Here is a 14,049-nt window from a genome sequence, read left to right as displayed (position 1 = left end):
AAGGATAGCCAGGGCTACACAGAGAAACCCTGTTTCAAAAAAAAAAAAAAAAAAAAAGCCCTAACCAATACAGGGGGCTTGGTAAGGAACTCTTGACTGTGGTAGTAGAGGGACATACAAATTTAGATGGAATGGGAGTGCATGGCACTACCACACACACACACACACACACCAGAGTGCGGGTAAAGTTGGTAGCATCTGAGTTACCCCTCTGCCTAGGACCGGCATGAATTCCATTCTTCGATATAATTATGGTGCAACGTCACAAGACACTAGCATGGGTGGGAGCTGGGTACAAGCGTGACATCCTTGTATATTTCTTCCAAATTCCTGTGAACCTAATGGTATTTATTTTTACGGCTAGAGGGATGTCTCAGTGGACTAAGAGGGCGTCCTGATCTGGCAGAGGGCCTGAGTTCTGTTCCCAGCCACCCACATGCAGCTCACAGCCATCCGCCATCCAGTAACTCTAGTTTCAGAAGATTCAATGCCTTCTTCTTACCTCCTCGGGCACGCTGTCTTGAAAAATAAATAAATAAATGACACCCATGGACCAGTGAGTTGTCTCAGTGTATCAAAGCACTTGCTATCAGGCAGGAGGATAACTAGGATCCACATGCTAGAAGAAGAGAAACACTCCCATGAGCTGACCTCTGACGTCCACATGCACGCTACGGTAAGCAAGCCCCTGAGCCCACAGGGCCTAGGAACCACATGCCAGAATTCCACTTCTCCCCACCAGTGGGTCCACTCTACTCCAACAGTCAAGGCGTGTAGAGAACTGCTTATAAGTCTGCCAAGCCCCAAATCCAAATTTAGCTCTTTTTATGCTACTGTTAGCACACAGCGACCTCTTTCTTTTTTTTTTTTTTTTTTTTTTTTTTTTGGTTTTTCGAGACAGACTTTCTCTGTGTAGCCTTGGCTGGCCTAGACTCACTTTGTAGACCAGGCTGGCCTTGAACTCACAGAGATCTGCTGCCTCTGCCTCCCCAGTGCTGGGATTAAAGGCGTGCTCCACCATGCCCGGACATAGGTTCTTCCGTTTCAGAGGTGGTAGAGAGAAGGACCGTGATGACTTAAGACAGTGTTTCTTGGGCTGGAGAGATGGCTCAGAGGTTAAGAGCACTGACTGTTCTTCTAGAGGTCATGAGTTCAATTCCCAGCAATCACATGGTGGCTCACAACCATCTATAATGTGATCTGATGCCCTCTTCTGGCCTGCAGGTGTACATGCAGGCAGAGCACTGTATACATAATAATAAATAAATCTTAAAAAAAAAAAAAGTGTTTCTTATTCCTCCTAATGCTGCGACCTCTCCTCATGTTGTAGTGACCTCCAACCATGAAATTATTTTCGTTACTATTTCATAACTGTAATTTTACTATTCTTATGAATAGTAATGTAAATATTTGACATGCAAGTTTTCTGTTATGCACCCCCTGTGAAAGAGTCATTCCACCCCAAAGGTGTCTCCACCCACAGGTTGAGAACAGCAGGGCCTGCAGTGGGCTTGGGGCTAGGGCTGGGCTTTCCAATATTTTCTCCCGCATCCTCACTCACCCCTCATGTCTGCACAGATGATATCAGGGTCACCTTCATTGTGTCTCCAGCCCTGACCTGAGCAGGATCAGCCAGTTCCATCTTTGCTCTGAGCATCAGGAAGCCTTTAGCACGTTTTGCTGTGCCTGTTTGATTGTCAAGACATGGTAAATGATTCCATCGGGTGGCAGGGGTGCACAGAAGGAAGTTCAGGTGAAGTCGGCAAGAGAAAGATGAGAAGTGCTGTCAGCTCCTTGCCCCTCTGCAATCCTGGGGGCAGGTGGCTAACCCACGCCAAGTGGGACACCTGCTGTGAAGCAAGCTGCTGGGCGTGGCAACAGAGTTCCACAGCCTGAGACCTCATCAAAACCTGCCCTGTGAGAGGCTGTCACCGGAGTTTCCTATGCTAGAGAAGCCAGCCACTGCAGAGCCACGTGTACAGCCCCTCCACCAGTACTCAGGAGGAAGAGGCAGGTGGGTCTCTGTGAGTTCGAGGCCAACCTGGTCTACACCATTTATTTATTTATTTATTTATTTATTTATTTATTTATTTGATTGTTTTGGCTTTTTGTTTGTTTTGAGACAGGGTTTCTCTGTGTAGCCTTGGCTACACAGGGCTGGCCCTGAACCCATGACTCCCACCCCTTTCCTGGCCACCTCTTAGCCAGACCATCAGCACGTTCTTCAGCCTCAGTCAGAATTACACTTCCACCTGGCTCCCATCTGCCCCAGTCCACGCAGAGCTGTCCATGCCTCCTGCCTGGGTTAATGCAGAGTCTACACTTGCCTCAGGGGTCTCCCGGTCCCAAAACTTCTACTATGGTTCAAATCTAGAAATGTCCCCCCAAAGTCTTATTGTTAACTCTTGAGGCTCAAACAGAGGCAGTGCTTTGGGAAATGATTGGCTCAGGAGGCCCTGACCTGATGGGTGCAGTGATCCATGGGTGTGTCCATAATGTGGTGGGCTACTCAGACTCAATGCTGGAAGTGAGATGTGGCTGAAAGGAGTAGATCTTTGGGGGCGTGTTCTTTGGGACCACACCTTGTCCCTAGTATCACTGTCTTTCCCCCTCCCCTGTCTCTCTGTCTCTTACCCAACAGTTCTTCGTCACCATGAATGAGGTCACATATTCCACCATGTCCTCTCTGCCATGACATTCTGGCTCTTCACATTGAAGCCAGGTAACCATGGGCTAAGACTTCTGAAACCCTAGCGAAACTAAAACTTTGCTCCCCTCAGTTGTCTTCCTCGGGTGTTTTGTCATTGCAACAGAAAACTCAATTCTACACCATCCTCCACAGGGCAGCCACGTGGGCTTTGTCAAGCGTATTTTCCTCCTGAAGCTGTTCCATGGTCTGCTATCACTCTCAGAATAAAAGCCACTGCCTGGGCTGGAGAGATGGCTCAGAGGTTAAGAGCACTGACTGCTCTCCCAAGGGTCCTGAGTTCAATTCCCAGCACCCACATGGTGGCTCACAATCCTCTATAATGAGATCTGGTGCCCTCTTCTGGCACGCAGGCACAAATGTAGGCAAGACACCATATAATACATAAATAAATCTTTTTTTTTTTTTTAAAAAGCCACTGCCACACAGCAGAAGGCCTCAAGGCCTCAGGCACACTGACCTCATTTTTCTCAAGTCTCTCAGGTATTAGGCCACACCCTCTTGCTGACCTTGAGGGTGCCAAACAGTCACAAAGCGTTATCTCTGCTTCGTTCTTGTAGATAGCAGGTGTCCAATGAACCAGGGACTGCTGTTGGCAGACTACTTCCGGCCCTTGCACTGTGGGGAGGGATGTGGGGGCACAGGGAGGCATAGAAATGAATCTGATGCCTTCCTGCCCTCCACACACTCATTCTTGGTCCACACCTGATGGTCCACACTCATCAGCGGACCATCACCTATTCAGGACTGCTATGATAAGCTGTCACACCCGTGGTATCTGAAGAGTGACAGAACCCTACTTCTTATGGTTTGGGAAGTTGAGATCAGGGTGCCCACACGGCTGGGTGGCTGTGAGGTTCGGTCCTTAGATCCTTTCATGGTAGGAGCTGTCAGGGCTGGCCCTTACATCTTCGCCTCCCCAGCCTTAGAACCCTCTTTCTCAGCAGGTCTCCCATGTGGTCCAGGTTGTCCTCAAACGTACTATATTGCCTAAGACAATCTTGAGCTCCTGATCTTCCTGCCTCTTCCTCCTGAGTGCTGGGATTACAAGCCTGTGCCACCACACCAGCTCTGGGGTCTTTTATAGGACCTTGACCCCACCTTCAACACAAGTCACTCTCGAAAGTCCCATCCTATATTGCCCACTGAGAGTCAAGGCTTCAACACATGAGGGGGAGGGGCACAGACATGTATTGTTCTGTAGTGCCCTGAGAAGACATCTAGTCACTGGGACCACTAGCTTGTCTGTGTGTGCACATGTGTGCTTGTGTGTGCATGCATATGTGTGTGGGTGTATGTGTGCGTGTGTGTTGCCTTCCTTCAGCTGTAAGGAACTTTCTACTGTAAACAACCCCCAGGGACTCATTTTTGCACACCCCAAAAGGGGAAGCATCTTGGTATGTGGCTCTGAAAAGAGAAATGAGTCTTTTTGAACTCAAACCCTGGGCAGGGACAGTTTCTTCACAGGTACGCATGAGCACAGGCAGACTTGCCACCCTCCCTGCTTCCTGTATGTCCTGCAGCCTCTTGGGCTCGCTCTATGATAGTCCTGTTCACTGGCTCCTCATCTTCCTGCTGGCCCGGGGACCTATACTATCCATGTTCAATTGTCATGTGCTATTTGAACTCACTAGGAGGCTGACTCTGGATGCTGGCTCTCATCCCCATCCCATTTCAGACTAGAGCACAGTTGTTTACAGAGCCCTCCAAGGACCCTTGTCTGGGGACAGGGTGTCCCTCTAACTGTGACAGGAAGAATGAAACAGCTAGGACATAAGCCATTCTGACTGGGGTTTATCCCAAGGTATGAAAATGTCTGCAGTGGGAAAAGGAAGGTGAAAGCTCAGCCATGGAGAGAAGGGCAAGATGGGAACACTAGCTGACTGCCTCAACTTCCCCAGTCAGTTTCTGCTGGATGTTGTGAGGGCCCAAAATGATGACAACATCTCTCTGTATGTCTTACTATTTCTTCTTTCATGTGGAAGCCTCACGTGATCGGGTCCTCCACTCTGCCCAGGGCTCTCCATGGGACACTCAGGCTTGCTGCTTAAGGGGCTTCCGTAGTCAGCTTCTTCTGGGTATATATTTTTAATTATTTACTTTTATTATATGTGCACTGGTGTTTTGCATGCATGTATGTTTTGGATGTCAGATCTTGGAGTTATAGACAGTTATGAGCTGCCATGTGGGAGCTGGGAACTGAACCCAGGTCTTCTGGAAGAGCAGTCAGTGCTCTTAACCACTGAGCCATCTCTCCAGTCCTTTTGCTGTATATTTTAAACTTTTTTTGTTTTGTCTTATTTTTCAAGACAGGGCTTCTCTGGATGTCCTGTATTCACTTTGTAGACCAGTCTGGCCTCGATCTCACACCAATCAGCCTGCCTCTGTTTCCCGGAGTGTTGGGATTAAAGGCGTGCACCACTATGCCTTGCATCTGCTGGGTATTTTGAGTGCCTGGTTTGATGATGTTTTATTTTCTGTCTACCTATCTAGTTATCCATCTGTCTGTCTGTCTACCTATCATCTATTATGCCTACACACCTACCTCTTGCTGTTCAGTCTTTTTGTTTGGTTGGTTGGTTTTTCAAGACAAGGTTTCTCTGTGTAGCCTTGGCTGTCCTAGGCTTTGTAGACCAGGCTGGCCTCGAACTCACAGTGATCCACCTGCTGTTCAGTCTTTTACTTGGGCTTGCTGTCTATTTAATAAACCCACTCATTCTAAGCCAAAACCAGAGAACATTCTCCAGAAGGCACAGAACACAGCCACGAAGATGCCTTCAGGGAAAGCTGTTTAGAAAGTGAGGTCAGGCTAGCCTTGTAACAACCCAGATCCAGCAGCCCATATAACAGATGGGGAGACTGACACAGGGGCTCAGGGCTGAGTAACTCACGTGTCCTCAGGCAGCTCTCACCGCCAAGGTTTTGAAAACTGTGTCTCCATCTCCTGAGGCCCAGTGTCCAAGCTGTGCTAGTGCTTTCAATCTAGACATTGTCACTTAAGATTTTATTTAGCCGTTTCATGAAGTTGGACCAGCATGTATTATTTCCCTTCTGGTCCAGTCAAAGCATAAACACCATCACTGTGGACCACAGAGCCAGGCCAAGAGGAGGCCGTTGGCCTGGGGTTGGGGCTTGGCTTTGTTTCAGTCTTGGAGCTTGCTGGAGAACACCTCGGCTCTGTCTAGAGGTGGGCCCCGGTTCACAGATGAGTAGGAAGGCTCAGAGGCCCCCAGGGTCTTGGGGCCAGCCTCCTGGGTGATCTGCGAGTCGTGTGTCGTTCCCCCATCAGAGCTTCCCATGTCCCTGATCAAGAAAGAGCCAGGATTAGGAGAGCAGAACAAACCCAGACTCCTCCAGTTGCTCGGGGCCCTAACTTAGACATCACACTGCCTTCGAGGACATAATCTCAACAAGCCAGTATTTTTGAAGCCCTTGTTGTGTGGTCGGCCTTGGGAATAAGGGGAGTGTCACCCTTCTTGAACTTATATAGTTTCATATCTGTGAACTGGAGAATTGGAGGCCATTGCTTCAGGTCCTTAAAGTGCCCTGATCATCAGGGAAGACAGATCACAGTCAACAGTGATCACACAGAGTGGACAAGGTTTAGATGGAAGGCTTCCTGGAGGAGGGGTCAGATACTCAGAACCTGAAGGAGCATCACAGACAGAGAGAGGCACATGCATGAAATAGGAAAGGAGGGAAACACATAGGCCCGGTCCAGCTGCCAGCCAGACATCAATTCCTGCTGCCATTCATCTTAGATGCTTTGTTACCTTAAATGCTAGGGGACAGCCGGATTTCTCCGCCCTTACCTCCAGCTCATTCCAGGATGGCTAGTTTCTAGGTACCCAGTTAATTTCACCTACCGAGACAAGCTTTCCCACCTGCTTCCCCAACTCAGGACCCCTGCCAGTCTCCAGAGCGCCTCTGAGTTCCCTCAGCTAGCTACAGCTGGGCTGAGCAACATTCTGCATGGGGCTGGCATCCACTCCTGTGCAATGAGCTTGCCCTTACTGAATCCTCCCTCCAGGAAGCCAGCCTGCTGCTGCAGCAGCAGCAGCAAGCCCTCTCCTCTTTGCTTCTGGATTCCCCAGAGGGCATACTCCAGGCTTGTTGCATGGCTGGTGGGAAAAGAGAGCATCTGTGCACGCCCTGCCCCACCCTCCGAGACTACTGCAGTCAGAGACTCGGGTTCTGGGCCCAGGCCTTGATCTTGAAATATTCCCCTAGCTACCAGGCCTCAGTTTCCCAACCTGAACGGACAATGGGTGGGTTAAAGAGCTTCACAGAGCAAATCCCGAGTGACCTTTACCACTCTGCTGTGGATACTACTATTGCTTCCTTTTTCCAGATGGGGAAACTGAGGACCTGGACACTTTGCTGAGGTCACACAACTCCATCACAGCTAACGCTTGTCTCCTTTGTGGGGTGTTAGGGCTGAATCCAGAGCCTTCTAAGTACTTGACAAGTTCTGTACCACTGAGCTACACTCCCAGCCCAAGAACTGAGATCTGAAATGGGCCTACTACCCACAAATTGGGATGCACCTGAATCTTTCCTTCCCCTTAATCCCTCCCTTGCCAGTTGAATGACCTGACCTTAAAATCCAAATCTCAGGACTCTTCTTGCTCTCCTCACCAGTGACAAGGCAAGCAGCCACTTGCTTCCACTCCCTGCCCTGTCAGAGGACCCGGCTGCTGAGTCTTTCCTGGAGAGGGTATCGCCCTGTCCCCAGGCTCCAGCCTTCCCAGATGGCAGGACTCACACAAAGCTGAGGATGATGGCTCCAGCGAAGCCCACAATCAGGAAGAAGGGCAGGGAGCCCAGAATGGAAGTGATGACGATCATGCCTCCACTCCGACGGCCGGGCCACGTGTCGATGGCCGAGTAGGGGATGGCTGCAGGGGACCACAGCACACTTACTCTCCCAGAAAATGCCCCACCCTGGGTCTTCTCCCAGGGACAGACACAATATCCCCCCCTGCCCTGGCTGCTTGGAATCCAGGGTGACCTAGGTACCTGGGGCAGTAATTGCTCTTCCCAAGCTTTGGCCCAATGGCCCAAATGCTGCTCATCCTTTTCCAATCTACACATTTCTGGTATCTTCCTCTTTTTTTGCATAAGGATTAGTAATACACTCACTCAAGACTTCTGGTAACACAGATGGCATGCATATTCTAACCAAAATAAAGTTGGGCAAAGAGCTCAAAGAGGATGTGTAAATTGGGCATGGTGGCGCACACCTATAATCCCAGCACTCGGGAGGCAGAGGCAGGTGGATTGCTGTAAGTTCGAGGCCAGCCTGGTCTACAAAGCGGGTTCAGGACAGCCAAGGCTACACAGAGAAACCCTGTCTTGAAAAAAAAAAAAAAGAGGATGTGTGTTTCTCTGTCTTTCTGGCTATGGTCACCCTTGGGAATAAAGTGGACAGGTGCTACAGTGAGCAAGTGATTTGTGGCACTGTCTGCACAGATCCCTGGAGACCTGACTCTGAGTTCACACTCCACTCTGGTACCCCAGGTCTAGGTGATCCTACATGCACACTGTCTCCAGAGGCGACCCTTAGGACAGGCCTCAGGAACACTGGGCCTACTGCTGTCACAAAGGCTCCTAGAGGGATTGCACCAGACTAGCCAGGCAAGGAGGTGTAGGTGTCTAGTGTGTAAGGGACAGAGGCCAGGCTCAGAGCCAGAACTCAGCTCCAAGAATCTCAAGGCTATTTTAGTGACACCACAATAAACAAGAATGTCACCACAGGAAGTGTGGCAAGGGAGGGGGTGTGGGTGGGGCCACCAAGCAACACAGACATGCTGCATATACCCACATACAACATACACTCATTACACACTCATAGATGTGTGCCACACATCTCATGCCCCACTACCACACACAAAACACAGGCATGCATCACACACTCAGACTCATCAATAATGATTTAGTCACATCCACGGCCACGTACGTTCATACACTCATCCACCTGCCAAGACACCTCACATTCCTCCATGTCTCTCATTAATGTGTGAGCACAGGCAACTTGCTGGAGCCCCTGCCAGCCCCATGTGGCCCAGGTGGTCCTCCTTGGGCTGAAGAAAATGTCTGTGCTGGGACCCCACATAGTCATGATCACCTGGTGCATTTCCGCAAAGCATGGATGGATGTTCTGTGTTCTGTGGCCTCTGTGTTCTAGGTGACCCTGTGCTCCCTACTGAAAACAATGGTGGAACTAGACATTATGCCCGCTGGACCTCAGGCTCTGTGCAGCCTCCTAGCCCCTGCCACCTGCCTCAGGGCTACAATAGGCTTTGAGTAAGGAAAAACACAGCTCTTCCTGAGTCCCTCCACTTGGTCTTGGACCCTCCTGTGTGGCCATGGTTGCTTGCTATTGTAAGGATCCACAGGGCCACTTGGCTCTGAATCCAGACTTTGGTATACCCACTCTGGCTCCATCTCACCCATGAAAGAGAGAAGAGGTGGTTCAGATTAAACTATCTGAAGAAGCATTGTATTAAACAGCACAGTGGCCAGTTGCTTGGGGGACTTTCCCCAGGGATAACCAGCTCTCCTCTTGATTAATTCCCCAGCCCTGCATTTGTGGAATTCCTTAAGGTGTAGCCCAGAACTGACTTGCCACCAGCAAGCACCCACTTACGCCGGTTAGTACGGATAGGATCCGACCATAGTGTTTGGTCCTGTACCAAGCCTGTGGACATGTTGACCAGGACGTATTTGAACCTGGAAGAAGATGGAGAAAGAGTGACTTTCATCTAACCTTTGCCCATCCTATCCCACCACCAGCCACAGGAAACAGGAGGGAGGAGGACCATGGGGAGCACACAGGAAGACTTCCAGGAGACAGCCACTGGGTGAGGTCAGGACAACAGAAGGATGCTAGACTTGACCATACATCCCCTGGACCCTTCTTCAGCTTGGCTGCAACTGCTTTGGGAAACCTTCACAGTTGGGGTTGTTGCTCAGCATCCCTCTGGAGCATCCCCTCTTTACTTTATGTACCTGTAACCTCCATGCTGGGTGTGTTAAGCCACACACCCTCCTGGCAGCTCTGGTCCTTGGGGTCACAAAGAGAATTAGAAAACCTCCCTGAGCTGGGCATGGTGGTACACACCTTTATTCCAGCACTCGGGAGGCAGAGGCAGGCGGATCACTGTGAGTTCAAGGCCAGCCTGGTCTACAAAGCAAGTCTAGGATAGCCAAGGCTACACACAGAAACCTTGTCTCGAAAAACCAAGAAGAAGAAGGAGGAGGAGGAAGAGGAGGAGGAGAAGAAGAAGAAGAAGACAACCACCAGCCTGGGGCTGGGTGTGGTGGTACACGCCTTTAATCCCAGCACTCAGGAGGCAGAGGCAGGCATATCCCTGTGAGTTTGAGGCCAGCCTGGTCTACAAAGCAAGTCCAGGACAGCCAGGCCTATGACACAGAGAAACCCTGTCTCATAAAAAAGAAAAAGAAAAAAAAAAAAAAGAAAGCCAGCCTGATACCATCCATCACCAGCCCCAGTTCCCTTGGATCATGGCTGTTTTAGGTGCAAGAATCCCCAAACAAGGGCTGCTCAACAGAAGGGATGTGACTGAGAGAGACAGTAAGATCGATAATCTGCAGTCCCAGTTAAGACAATGGACTGGATAGTGAGGACCAATTCATCTACAGCCTGTAGTTTAGTGACCATTGAAATTAAAGCCCCCGTAGGGAGCTGGGACTGTGGCTCAGTGGAAGGGCACATGCTCAGCATGTGTGAAGTCATAGCAACACACACACACACATGCTCTTGATCCAGGCAGCTCAGGAGTTCCAGCCTAGCCTGGACTACATGAAAGCCTGTCTCAAAACAGAAGAGGGGGTAGGGAGAGAGAAAGGCAGGGAGGGAAGGAGAGAGGAAGGGAGGAAAGGGGGAAGGGAAGAGAGGATGGATGCCAGAGGACCGCCTGCAGCCCAGGAAACCCACCCTGCCTGATAACTGGTCCCTGAGCCAACACTCTGAGTAGTGCACTTCCTCTACTTTGTCCCTTCTGTGTCTTACACTCACCTGTACTCAGTGGCTGCTGTCAGGGGTGGGTTGCAGAGGCCCTGGAAGTTGGGGTCCCAAAGGCAGGTCCCATTGTTGCCCACCCTGACTAGGTATGCGTTCAGGATCTCTGAGGCCTGGGTCATATCTCCAACAGCATCCAGGCTGGGCAAGTCACCACAAGGGGTCAGGTCAAAGGCCGCAGCTTTGTAGGGGCCTGACCTCCCACCCTGGGTTTGCCGGAAGGTGGTGCTCAGCGGAGTCCCATCGCTGTCCTGCACAGACACATTCCTGGAGCTCACTGCAGAGACGGTGTGGGGAGAGTCAAGACCCTGGCCACTACAACTCAGTGGCTTCCACTCAGTCACCCACCAAACACCCCTGAGCCCAAGTCTGCCCAGGTTGGTGCTGGACCCTAGGATGACTGGCATGTACAAGCTCAGTAACAACGCAGCTGGCCTGGGAGAACCTCCCTGTGAGGTGCTGGATTCACCTCTCACTCGCTCTGCCTTCCGGTGTTCCTATTAATCCCCAGCTCAACAGACCTCTGCCACCTGTAGCTGGCAGCCTGGATTTTTTTTTTTTTTTTTTTTTTTTTTTTTTTTTTGGTTTCTCTGTGTTACAGCTCTAGCTGTCCTGGAACTCTCTTTCTATAGACCAGGCTGGCCTTGAACTCACAGAGATGCTCCTGCCTCTACCTCCTAAGTGCTGAGATTAAAGGCTTGCACCACCACAACCCAGCTTTTTTTTTTTTTTTTTTTTTTTTTTTTTTTTTTTTTTAAGCCTAAGCCCTGGATTCTTTGCCTTACAAAAGGGAAAGGGATGCTATAACGCTAAGGTAGATGTGGCTGGACCCATACTGGGCTTCTTTTCTACCTGAGTGACCTTGGACCAATCACTTGACCTGGACTTCTATGGAATAGTAGAAAATACCCCAGGGTGCCCACAGATTGGGCATACATAAGGCTGCTGTAGAGGCCTGCCTGACAGAATGGAATGCTGAAAACGGTAGGTGCCTGTGACTTGGTACCTCATCTCCAAACGCAGGAGCTCGAGACAGTCAAATGGCTGTGAGCTGGGTCAGAGGGAGCAGTCCCGGGCTTAAAGGCCGGTGAGATCAGAATGTAGCTGTGAGAGCCCCAGCGAGGAACCCTCACCCTTGTCTTGATCTCCTATTCTACCATAGCATCCTGCATGCTGTTTGCAGACATTGGCTATGAAGTGGCCAAGGCAGCAGGTGCTGGGTGGATACTCAGAAACCGGTGTCACCTCCTACCAACCTGGACGTCAGGGCAAGGGCAGGTCTGAGGCGGCAGGCACAGCGGTGTCAATGGTATTCATGGGCAGTGATGAGCAAGGGGGTCCTAGACCTTCACAGGCATGCGACAGCCCATTCCCCTCCTCCACCCTCCTCCCTGTAGACTGTCAAGGACCCTTTTGGAGGGAAGCGAGTCCCTTACCTGAGTCGACCATGGCATAGAGGTAAACCTCATAAGTGCCGCTGAGTGGCTCTGAGCTATCAAACATGCACAGAGGCTTCTCCAAGGCCACGGTGGTGAGGGTGGGGTTGTTGGTGGCAAAGGTCACACTGGCCAGTTGGGGCTGGAGATTCACAGCTGGTGAAGGCAATGAGGATAGGAGCTGACCTCTGGGCAAACATTCCTGGGCACAAGAGTAACTGAGCACTGGGTTTTGTCTCATGAACGTCCCTCAGCGATAACCAATGGCCCTGTGCCCATCTTGCTGGTCGTCCTGGCCAGACACATCCCTACCCCGTCCCAGTCAGACAGCTGCTGCCCTCTAGTTGTGTCTATAAGGTCTCTCTGCCCCATGGGGCCCTTCCCCACCCACCCTGCTCTCTTCACTTGTACCCTCTACCCTAACATGCAAACCTCATCCGTTTTCCTTCTTCTAGGACCCTTTGCGGCTCCCCACCGACCTCCCACGGAGTCCAGTCCCTTGGGAAAGGCAGCAAGGTCCAGAAACTCAGGACATTTCGTTGTCTATTCTCAGCTTTGACCCCTGCAGGTCCCCTCACGCCATACTTACCTCAGCCACAAGGATCAACAAACCAATCCCAGGATAGGCCATCCCTCCCACTCCAGGAACTTGCCCCCCCCATGTCCCCCAGTCCAGGGGTCACCACCAAACTGGGTCTGCTCTCTGCATCCCCTGTGTGGTTTTCTCTAGCAACAGCCCTCACAAGGTTGAAGCCAGCCCATGGGTGGGCTCTGGGATTTCCATGGGAGAAAACGCATAAATTGTTGCCTTTTTCTATGGCTACAGTTGCTAACATCTGCGTCCCCAAGTGCCGGCGCCTATTCCTGGGCCCCTAAATGCGGTTCCCAGTGCCATTCTGTGGCTCCGCTCCTCTTGGTCCTCCCTGGACACGGCCCCGGAGTTCTCATTCCCCGCTTACTCCAGCCACACCGCAGGCATCCGAGGGCCAATAGGGCCCAGAGCAGGAGCATTGCCCGAGCTGAGCCTCCAAGACAAGCTCCAGCCAGCACCTGGCCTTCCCCTGCAGCCCCTGCACCTGCCACCAGCAATGGGCACGCCCCGCCCCTCTTGAGCAGACCAATGAGAAACCTCTCAGTGCTATATTTGTATACAGCCCCGCCCTGGCCTCCTCCCACCAGTGCTGTGCTAGGGACTAACAACCAACGTGCAGGTCCTCTGAGCCTTCTGCAAAGCTCCTACTGGGTGCTGAAGCCCCGCTGATGTTTTCACAATGTCATCTGAGCCAGCCCAATCTTTGGTACCTCATTGTCCGCACTGTAAAGTAGAGATGCTAATTCTGACAAGCATGAGCCTGTACTACGTGCCATATACTGGTAAAATTAGGAATCATGGAAAAATGAAGTCCTGGATGATGGCTCTTTCTGTTCACAGACCATGTAAAACAGAGGCCCAGGGAGGGTGAGAAGGGGCAGGAACCTCTTCCTGAGAGGAGATGGACAATAGTGACGGTGGACTGGAGTGCAGCTCAGCGGTAGATGCTTGCCTAGGCCATGTAAGACCCTGGGGTCCCATCAGCAAAACTGACGGGGGGGGGGGGGCAGGGGAAGGGGGCAGGGAATAGAAGAACTCCCACTCCTCTGCCCTGTGCCCTTTTTCCTGCCGCCTCTTAAGCTAATGGCTCCTTCAAGATGAAGCTGACCATCTACCCAGCCCAGTGCTGTCAGAACTCATTAAAGTAGATCATGAATGTACACTTCACTGGTCCTATGGGAAACACATGGCCCTACAAATAGGGCCAATGCCCTCGGTATGCTCTGGGTGAGGGGTGGAAGGGTTCCGGGCTTCTGTTCAGAGGTGGGAA

The 14,049-nt window shown here is 51.2% G+C and overlaps 1 protein-coding gene across 1 annotated transcript; it reads right to left on the bottom strand.

The window, feature by feature from the left end:
• Nucleotides 1–5,728: 5,728 nt before the first annotated feature.
• Upk3a (uroplakin 3A) lies at nt 5,729–13,282 on the bottom strand. Its single transcript, XM_051159416.1, has 6 exons — nt 13,147–13,282; nt 12,188–12,343; nt 10,749–11,028; nt 9,357–9,439; nt 7,473–7,605; nt 5,729–6,010 (listed from the first exon to the last, which is right to left on the bottom strand). The coding sequence occupies exons 1-6, from the start codon at nt 13,196–13,198 to the stop codon at nt 5,851–5,853; spliced, it is 864 nt and encodes a 287-aa protein (XP_051015373.1). The 5' UTR covers nt 13,199–13,282; the 3' UTR covers nt 5,729–5,850.
• Nucleotides 13,283–14,049: the final 767 nt, after the last annotated feature.

The sequence above is a fragment of the Acomys russatus genome, chromosome 17, assembly GCF_903995435.1.
Source record: "Acomys russatus chromosome 17, mAcoRus1.1, whole genome shotgun sequence".
NCBI lineage: Eukaryota > Metazoa > Chordata > Mammalia > Rodentia > Muridae > Acomys > Acomys russatus.
Note: the sequence above shows the minus strand (reverse complement) of the source record. Positions and strands in the feature narration are given on the sequence as shown.

Bases quoted from the DNA above. Each gene is read 5' to 3' on its own strand.
- Upk3a (XM_051159416.1), bottom strand. From the start codon at position 13,198: ATGCTCCTGCTCTGGGCCCTATTGGCCCTCGGATGCCTGCGGTGTGGC. The intron at 7,606-9,356 runs GTAAGTGGGTGC...GGTCCCCTGCAG, and splicing joins TCCTATCCGTACTAACCGGC to CCATCCCCTACTCGGCCATC. The intron at 6,011-7,472 runs GTGAGTCCTGCC...TTTCTTGATCAG, and splicing joins GCCATCATCCTCAGCTTTGT to GGACATGGGAAGCTCTGATG.